Consider the following 10,573-nt stretch of genomic DNA (forward strand, 5'->3'; position numbering starts at 1 on the left):
TTGCAGATGCTGGATTCTGGAGCAAAAACTTAAACTGCTGGAAGACCTCAGTGGATTGGGCAGAACTTCTGAAGGCAAAGGGTTGAGATCCCATATCAGGAATGAGCTTGTTGAGGAAGGTGACCTGTATATTGAAATGAAAGGGAGGGAGGAGACAGAAGCTGGTAGGTGATAAATGGAACCAGATTTGGAGTTGTGTGGGAAGATGATGGGCAGGTGGAGCAAAGTTGGGGAGGAGGATGGTGGGGGTTAATGTGGAGGTAGAGGTGGTAACAGGTAAGCAATTCCCATACCAAACTGACCTCTGCCATGATAAGTCCAAATGCCAACAAGAGGAATAACACCCTTCAGCCCAGTGTTGTGAACATAGTTTCCAGTTTCAGATAATGCAGCCATGGACTGCTCCTTTCTCACTTCCACCAGTCCACCCAGATACTCTCTTCCTTTATTCACCTTTCCTATCCCCTCACCCACCAAGTTACATATGCCCTTCAAACTTCCATTTATTACCTACCAGCCTCTGTCCTGTCTCTCCCCAGCACTCTCTCACCCATTTTCATCTGCCTAATCTTTCCTATCTCACCTTTACCGGTTTCAACCTATTGCCATATACTGACTGTCTTTCCCCTGCACTCTCATTCCTGATGCAGAGACTCAACCCAAATCGTCGACCATTCCTTTGCCTCCATGGATAATGAGTGACCGGCTGAGTTCCTTCAGTGCTTTGTTTTTTTTTTGCTACAGGCTGAACATTGCATCAACAAAGGACATTGCCGCTTGTGCAGCTGTGGGCTAAAGAATGGACTGTGTTTGGTTGGGGGTGGAAATGGAGAATGTGGAGGGAAGATCTCCACAAGAGTTAACTGACTGAAAGCCTAGAAATTATGTTGAAGCATAGTCTAGGGATCATGGTCCAGAGAAGTTACAAGGAAATTGTTAGTTTATATTTTGAGGTGTCCTGATGTTTTCCCACATTAAATTTGTGGCTAGTGTGGAGGGGGCTGTGAGAGGTTACAGCAGGACATTGATAGGATGCAAAACTGGGCTGAGAAGTGGCAGATGGAGTTCAACCTAGATAAGAGTGAGGTGGTTCATTTTGGTAGGTCAAATATGATGGCAGAATATAGTATTAATGCTAAGACTCTTGGCAGTGTTGAGGATCAGAGGGATCTTGGGGTCTGTGTCCATAGGACATTCAAAGCTGTTGCATAGGTTGACTGGTTAAGAAGTCATACGGTGCATTGGCCTTCATCAACCGTGGGATTGAGTTCAAAAGCTGAGAGGTAATGTTGCGGCTATATAGGACCCTGGTCAGTCCCCACTTGGAGTACTGTGCTCAGTTCTGGTCACCTCACTGCAGGAAGGATGTGGAAACCATAGAAAGAGTGCAGAGGAGATTTACAAGGATGTTGCCTGGATTGGGGAGCTTGCCTTATGAGAATAGGTTGAGTGAACTTGACCTTTTCTCCTTGGAGTGACGGAGGATGAGAGGTGACCTGATAGAGGTGTATAAGATGATGAGAAGCATTGATTGTGTGGATAGTCAGAGGCTTTTTCCCAGGGCTGAAGTGGCTAACATGAGAGGGCACAGTTTTCAGGTGCTTGGAAATAGGTACAGAGGGGATGTCAGAAGTAAGTTTTTTAAGCAGAGAGTGGTGAGTGCGTGGAATGGGCTGCTGATACAATAGGGTCTTTTAAGAGACTCTTTGATAGGTACATGGAGCTTAGAAAAATAGAGGGCTATGGGTAACCCAAGGTAGTTTTTAAAGTAAGTACATGTTCGGCACAACATTGTGGGCAGAGGGCCTGTATTGTGCTGTAGTTTTTCTATGTTTCTAAATTTCAACTGCCTGCCTAATTGTTTTAACTCATTTCAGTGTGTCACTTCTGCATTTGTTGTTGATTCTATTGCCAATATGTGTTACTATCATCAAAGTTGACTGTATGAGTTTGCATAGAAACTCCACTCAACCTAACACTGTACTCTGGGATGCTACACATTGAACATCATTACCCACTCCAGGCAAGAAAATTATTTCTTAAATGGTGAGAGATTAATTGATGCACAGATGGACCTGGGCGTTTTAAAATGCTGTTCATTATAAGTTAACATGTTTGTGTAGGAAACGTTAGGAAGGCAAATATTATGTTGTACTTTATTAGAAGATAATTTATGAATAAGAGCAAGGAGATCTTTCTGCCATCATACAGAGCTTTGGTGAAACTGCATCTGCAGTACTGCAGATAGATCTGGTCTGTGCAACACATTTTGGGATGGGTGATTATTCTTTGCTGGCCTGTAGTCTGCTATGTTTGGAAGCACAAGCACTTGTCTCATTGAAACATATGATATTCTTTGGGAGTTATACATAGTGAATGCAGGGGTGATATTGCCCATGACTGTCTAACTAGAACCAGGGACCACTGTTTGAAAATAAAGACAGTCATTCTGGGCAGAGTTGAAAGGGATTCCTTCAACCAGGGGATAGTGGATCTTTGGATTTCTCTATCCTGGGGTGCTGTGGAGGGACAGTATTCTAATAAGTCAGATTTGGTCTGATCTCTGTTTATTAAGGGAATTGGAAAAGTAACAGGTAAAAGATCAGCCATGATCTTATTGAATGATAGAGCGGGCATGATGGGACTGGCTGTAAGGTCAATTCCTGCTTCAACTTATGCTCTTATGTTTCAACTTATTGCCTTTAAACTATTCTTCAGCTAGCTTTTTGGTCATGGCACCTTCTCGTTCAGCAAGAAATGCTCTGAATTGCCTTTTAGAAGTAAAAGTACTTGTTGATCTTTCGATAGTCTGTTTGGCTTTGCTGCAGATTTCTGGGCTGCGCTTGATCTTCCTTAAATTTCATATATACTCATAACTCTTATTACATTGAGTTACTAATGCTGCATGTCAGAACCAATAAAAGCTTAGAATGGAATATTGTTAATGTAGGCAGTGACATTACAAGGAAATGTATAGTTGTTATCTATAAATAATTGTAAAAATGTTACAAGTCATGTAAAGTCTCTACTCGTCAGCTATGCCATTTTGTATGTTACTTGTTCAGCTCACTGTACTGAATTGGACCATGCTGTAATCCACTTCATAGAATTTTACAGAGTGGAAACAGACCATTTTGCTCAACATACCTGTACAACATACATGTTACATTGACTGTTCTATTTATTATAAATTACCATGATTGCACTTTGCACCTTTAGATGAAGACACAACGTAAAGATTTTTTCTGCTCATGCATGTGAAGGACGTAAGAAATAAAGTCAATTCAATTCAATTCAAAACAATTCAATTCAATACAAGTAATTATGCCATGGAAAATTCTCCGCTATCTCCTTCCCAGTTTATCAACCTATCTTTTCATTTCTTTCCCCTTTGTATACTTGCCCAGCTTTTCTTTGAACCTATTCAAAGCTTCACAGATGCGGGAGTCTCTCCACAGAGCTGGTGATACCTCATAGTCAGTACCTGCACCAGTTATAGTTATAGTTATGAAACTGTGTTCCCCTCTTAATAATATCTGTATCACGGAGACGGACTCAGTCTGTTCTCAACTTCTTGAGAACCACAATAGATTCTTCAATAATAATGCTAATAAAATTATATTGGATTTTTAGCAGTAGCTGCTGGCCTATGAATACAGCTTTGATTGAGGCTGGCATTTATTGCCTTTCCCAACCACATTAATGAACAGATTAGTTGTGATTCATTATACAGAATGTATTTCCATCCCTGCATAAGATTGCTTCTGAATATTTTAAAGTGTTGGGTATTTCTTGTCTGAAATAGCTTCTGAAACACAAACAGAAAACACCCACGTGTTAGTTTTAGAACTGATCGATCACTACTGTTATGTGTTTAATATATAAAAGCTATGGATTTCTAACCACCTTTCAGTGTTCCACAGCATAAGAATTAAGTCAAGGATGATGGTTTTGCGATTGATGTTCACATTATTTGGAGTCATCTGAAATGTTCCAAATTTCATAATACATCGTGGATTTTCATTGTGTGATGGAATTAACAGGAAAGCTTGCAGAAAAATATCATGTTTTCATTTTGATAGGTGAAAGAAGAATGTCGACTTCTAAATGCTCCCCCTATTCCACCACGGGGTACTGTAGGCGTTCTAACGCCAAGCCCACCGGTTCCCCCTCGGTTTGCAAAAGCACAGCTCCAGCAGGCCCATTCACCAAGCCCTAGCCTGTCTTATTACTCATCTGGTCTTCATGACATGTAAGTGGCTCTCAGTTGAATTACAGTTTATCGCAAATAATTTAAAACAGTGAATGTAAACCTTGTGGGAGACTGTATATATTTGACTAATCCTAATTTTCAAGAAGAATTTTTAACATAATCATTACAATCCAAGCATGAATTTTCCTTGCCTTGACTCATCTTTAAGGTAAAATTCTGTATCTCTAAACCATCTGTTTTTTTTTGTAATTTATTTTTTATTGAATTTCATCATCAAACAAACATTTCCATAAGATGTATTTCAGATACTGTACATATATATCATATAATCATATTTGTGCATGTGTGCCTTTCCTGCCCGCAAAATGTTACCTCATTTTGGTACTGCTATTATGTCAACAATAAAAATAAATAATTTATTGTGCGGTCCTCTATTTAAGCAGTTGACTTCCACCAGTAGAAGCACAGAAGTAGTGTTTGGTGCAACATTTTAAGAACATCCATTTGGAGGAATGGAACTCAGCACTAGCAGTAGTTTATTTTCAGTCCCAGATATGTTGACTGACTATAATTAAAAGAAGGTTAAAAGGTTGGCTTAAACTGAAGTTGATGGTTTTATATAGTGAAACAATAAACCGTAATTCGCAGTCTTCCTTCACTATTGTGAACAAATTTTGAAAATATTTTTCTCAATATCTTAAATTTTATGATTATGCAAATTAGCAGATAATATTTCAGTTATTTTTATAACTTACTACTTTTACTCTTTATTCAGGCTTGTGGAGAGGTAAAATTTACTATTGCACTGAACTCTGAGAGCAGTTTCCAATTATTTTCCAAAAATAGTGTACATCCTGGGACCTTTTTTGTTGTTTTAAATAAACTCAGTGGCCTCTTTATTAGGCACACCTGCTCATTAATGCAGATATCTAATCAGCCACAAACAAGAGAAAATCTGCAGCAACACACACAAAATGCTGGAGGAACTCAGCAGGCCAGGCTAGCAGCTATGGATCGATGTACAGTCGATGTTTCAGGCTGAGAACCTTCAGCAGGACTCAGCTAATCATGTGGCAGCAACTCCATGCATAAAAATATCAAGCATGGTCAAGAGGTTCAGTTGTTGTTCAGACCAAGCATCAGAATGAGGAAGAGATGTGATTTAAATGACTTTGACTGTGGAATAATTGTTTGTGCCAGACAGCGTGGTTTGATAATCTCAGAAACTGCTGATCTCCTAGAATTTTCATCACAGCAGAGAATGGTGAGGAAAAGAAAAAAGAACTTTGAGCGGCAGTTCTGTGGGTGAAATTGCTTTGTCAATGAGATAAGTTGGAGGAGAATGGCCAGACTGGTTCAAGCTGACAGTACCTCAAATATCCACGCGTTACAATAGTGGTGTGCAGAAGAGCATCCTTGACATATACGATGTCGAACCTTGAAGTGGATGGGCTACAGCTGCAGAAGACCACAACGGGTTCCACCCCGTACCTAAGAAAGTGGCCACTGATGTAGATGAAAAAGAGGAACCCTGACAGTTGGGGGCAGAAATGATTTTCAACCGTGTGATTTAATTGCCTGCAGTATTTTAAAGGGCCAGGTGTAATCAAAATGGAATTTGGTTGAAAGCAGTTGGAATATGCAGGAAAATAGGATTCAGGGTGCAGGGTGCCCTGATTTCTTGCAGGTGGAAAATCTGCTTTCATAAAAGCCAAGGAAGCTGGATTTGCCAGACCTGATTAACCACAAAGGCCCTGAAATGAGTTTGAGTTCAGTAAAAATAAGTTAGAGACTGACAGATAGCTGAGCCAGATATGACAAATCAATTCTTCGGTGATCTAACCAGACAAAGCATCATTAACAAACACAAGTCATATAGAATCTGCTTGGAAGTAGAGATACATTATATTTCTTAATAAGAGCTGTATTAGATCCATATAGATAACGGCATAATGCACTTCAGCATTGACACTGATTTCTTCAGAAGATGCCCACATAAATGGCCAATTTAATGACAAATAGGCTCTCCTTAAAATCACAAATTCAATTTTAAAATGCTTAAGGCATATTTTCTGCAGTTGTGCTTCCTGTTAAGTACATTAATTATTTCTTGTACTGGTGGTGATTTAACATGACAGACAATTTCTCTGGCCCCTGAATCTCTCGCAATTACTGTCATAGTTTGCACTGTGGGATATTTACCACCTGATGCTTATAAATGGAAATCTTTCAAACAATAAAGGCAATCCGTGGTACAGAATTTTATGATTGGCAAGTCTAAAAAAACATAGTACCCAGCCATAATGTATCTGAAATAATGCTTCTCATGCAATAAACAAGCAGCTGATACAAAGGTCAAAGGCTCCTGAATATCACAAGGCTATGCTTGAGATTTGTCGAGAGCTGCTCAGTGGTATCTGTGAGAAAGCCCAAAATACAAATAATTTCACAACAAGAGAGGTGATCGTACAGAAGTGCAAGCTTGACAGTTGAAGACTAAACAATGGGAAATAATTTATATGCTTCAGACCAATCAATATTGTAAATATTATAGAGAAAAGTCTTTACAGATCTATGCTCTCAAAAGTAAGCTCATAATGAATGAAGGATACGTACCATACTAACCAGCCTGAAGACCCATAATGATTTAGGAACAGCTTCTTCTCCTTCATCGTCAGATTTCTGAAGAGTTTATGAGCACTATCTTGTGATTCCTCTTATTTTGCACTATATACTTATTTTGTAATTTATAGTAATTTTAAATATCTTTGCACTGTTCTACTGCCACAAAACAACAACTTTCATGTCACATAAGCTGGTGATAATAAACCGGATTCTGATTCTAAATTTGTGTTGAGGAAGGAAATTGCCACATTTTGCTTCAACATTAACTTCACAGTAACCTTGACAAATTCTTGTACATTATTTACACCTCGAACTTGCCAGGGAGTGTTGTCTTGAAATCAACTGTACTGATAACTTTTAACAACCAAGTCGTTTTGATTAGATTTACCTCCACCAGAGAAGACAGACAGTTGAAAGAGATATTCAAAAAAACTGCAGATGGAGAAATTAGAAGTAAAAATAAGGCTAGAAACATTCAGCAAGTCAGGGAGGAGGTTTTATTTGTCCCATTCTTTCAGCTAATGAATCATCTTCAGAGATTTTAAAAATGATTTCACTTTACTTTCTTTTCTGTCTTCTCAAAGCATGATCTTGATTTCCCTCACTTCCTCTATTTGTGTCTCTAATTTGACAATGAATGCACCTCCTCGGATTCGTGATTATTTTGAGAACTTTAGATTTGATTGGCTAAGCATGCATTTCACATAGCCTTTGCTTTCCTCTCCCACTATCAGCTGTTGTTTCCTTCATCTTCAGAGGTAAAAATTTTTGACAGGAAAATGTCTTATTTACAAGGTAATTACAAGATGCAGCTCCTTTTAGCAACAATAGCAATGGCATCCTAAGTTGTGAGGCATACTGTGCCCACAGTTCTGTGTTGAATCAATGCATAATCAAATCTACTTAAAAAGTAAAATGCAATATTGAAGGTTAAGTTCAGCAACTGAGTGTGATTTCTTGCCATCATGATATAATGAAACCAAGATCCACCTAGAATTTACTAACTTGCTAAATGCCATGCCATCTTTGTTGCTATGTTCATGCTTGTTTTTTTGTGATTCATGGTTTCCTCTCACAGTTATTATTAATGTGTTTTTTTGTCAGATGCATTAACGAGCCATATTTCCTATACACCCTCCATTGATTTCCTTCTGTTTTCAGGTCTGGGACCCGCAGTGACAGCTGTTCACCATCTCCAGACCCATACTCCCTTTACTGCTACCCGTGCACGTGGGGAGACTGCAAGACTACGGATTCTTCCAACCGCCCATTGTCGGGGAATATTTCATCAAATATCCAGAATGTACAGACTTCCTGGTCCGATCAATGGGGATATTCAGACAGTGTTCAAAGTGTGATCAGTGGGCGATCCACACCGAAATTATCAGGAGATACCACCTTCAGAAGTTATTATAGTTGCCCTCGATTGAAGCCACCAAGTTCCCAGAAACGGTTTGCCCCTTTTGGGGCATTGAATCCATTTGCCAACTCTACCTACTCATCCAGTCCATCAGCAACAGATTGGTTCGAACCTTCCGATTATTACAAGTCTCCATCTGTTACGTCGGAGCACTTTGATTCAATTGACCTTACTGTCAGCCGTAGTACCTCCCCTGATCCAGCCTCCGGAGAGCCGAGGTACAATCAGGAGTGTAGACACTGTGCACAGGATTCACTGTACACACAGTCTGAAAGCATATCGTGTCCCGTCCCACCACCACGGCCTCCGAAAGTCTGTGATTCAGACAATATCATCATCCGCAGTACAGCTTCTCTTTCTCCCACTGTCGTACGAGGTGCTGAGGGCGGTATCACAAGAGTCTATCTCACCCAGGGTGTTATAGAAGTTCCTCCAGCATCGTCAAGGAGTAATGCAGAGATAGCTGTCACCCTTCCTTCATCTAATACACCAGTTATGCCCAGATTAAACGGTAGTGACTTGTACTGGCACCCGCCATCTGACTTATCTACTCTTTCGATGGAGGAAGTCTCCAAATGCCTAAGGTTCATTGGCCTTTCAGAGGATGTAGTGACGTTCTTCATCCGTGAGCGCATCGATGGAAATATTTTTGTTCAGTTGACTGAGGAGATTTTATCTGATGATTTCAAACTCACAAAACTACAAGTGAAAAAGATCATGCAGTTTATCAAAGGCTGGAGACCGAAGATTTAACCTAATTCCTTGTTTAGCTAAGTGGGTTAAGGTTTAACTCTTTAACTCATAGGAGGACCTTCAGTTTTAAAGACTTTCTATGAACATTACTTCCAGATGTTTAAAGTAATCCAAACTATTTGTTGGCAGTTTATGTAGTGCAGTGTGAAGTATGTGTTATTAAATTGTGGTATCTTTTGTAGCTGACATTGTACACTTCGCTGTCCTTTGCCTTCAGATTAAGTGCACAATTTGGTAGGTACAAATATGAGTTAAAGAGTTAAATTATTGTTGAACTGCAGTTAATGCTGCCTTATTGGAACTTGAATAGTCTAGATTATGGAAACTTCAGCCTCTGTTTATTCAAACTCCTTCTGTTTCCATAAATGTTTAAAATGCTTCCACAATGGAATGCTGAAATACAATTTCCATTTCTTTTTCTTAATCAGTTAACTCCTACTGTTAGTGTTACTGAGGATGAATTAGATTAATGGTGGATAAATTCCTTCTATCATTTACAGTTTGAACTAATAAAACAGTGGGATTCTATTAAAGAAACAGTTTGTGTTACCTACAATTTTTTTCTGCACCTGTGGATTCTACAGTCTCTCCCTAACCAAACAAACATGGACAGCCTAAGAAATTTATCATAGTTGTTGAAATATATCTGGTATAGCATGTAGTTATTATTGAAAGCTAGAAGAAGAAGAAGAAAAGGGCGCACACATGTGAGAATAGTGCAGTACTCTTTGTTGTAGTACACTACATATGCCTATAATTTAGAACATTGTTTAAGCCAGTAATTTGATCTAAAAATGTACCATACTAAACACTACTGTCTTAAATCTGTATAGTCTGTTATTTGTGGAAGACAGCTCTTAATTATGCTGGTTAATAGTTTTGGTTTCTTTCAACTAATTTTTTTTTGGAATATTTCTGTATATTTATGGACAAGTAAATTTTCTCACTGTAGATGTTCATGTTGATATAATTTTTTTAACAATGAAATTTGATAATACTGCAATTGTACGGAAATGCCCGTTTGTGCATAATTTAATTGATACAAACCAATACAGATAATACATGACAAAATTAACTATGGATACTTTTGCTGCTTTACTGTCTGAATCTTTCTATTTGCACATAACAGGCTTTGTTTTTCTTGCAGAAATACTAGCACCTGAGACGTTTTCCATGACTCTATTATAGCCTTCCATGTTCTTCATGTATGGTTGCTGGGGAAGTATTGTCATAGCTTGAGGTGATTTGGCAGGTGATATTTTCCACACAAATCCTCATTTGTTGCTCTAGAAATAAAGCTGTTTTGGTTAGGCTTGACGGTATTCTACACAGAGGATTGGTCCAAATTAATCTAATGATTTGTAATCCATACATGAAGCATCGGCTATTCATTTGTGTTGATTTCAGGATTCAAACAGTGAACATCAATCAGGATTCAAACAGGTTGTTTGCTTTAGTCCACCAGCAGAGGGTCTAAATTTGCACTGCGTAAAACCGACCTGCACCTTGTGGACAACAGGTCGTACAGTAAACCCTTAACTATCAGGGGCTACATTCCAGAA

At 38.9% G+C, this 10,573-nt stretch overlaps 1 protein-coding gene across 1 annotated transcript in view; it reads left to right on the forward strand.

Annotated features, from left to right (window-relative positions):
- gareml (GRB2 associated, regulator of MAPK1-like) overlaps positions 1 to 9,805 on the forward strand; it is a 164,235-nt gene extending 154,430 nt beyond the window's left edge. The window contains exons 5-6 of the mRNA XM_072278906.1: positions 4,083 to 4,252; positions 8,000 to 9,805. Coding sequence (XP_072135007.1) covers positions 4,083 to 4,252; positions 8,000 to 9,011 — 1,182 coding nt within the window. The 3' untranslated portion in view covers positions 9,012 to 9,805. The remainder of the gene's footprint in view (positions 1 to 4,082; positions 4,253 to 7,999) is intronic.
- The last annotated feature ends 768 nt before the right edge of the window (positions 9,806 to 10,573 follow it).

The sequence above is a fragment of the Mobula birostris genome, chromosome 2, assembly GCF_030028105.1.
Source record: "Mobula birostris isolate sMobBir1 chromosome 2, sMobBir1.hap1, whole genome shotgun sequence".
Classification (NCBI taxonomy): domain Eukaryota; kingdom Metazoa; phylum Chordata; class Chondrichthyes; order Myliobatiformes; family Myliobatidae; genus Mobula; species Mobula birostris.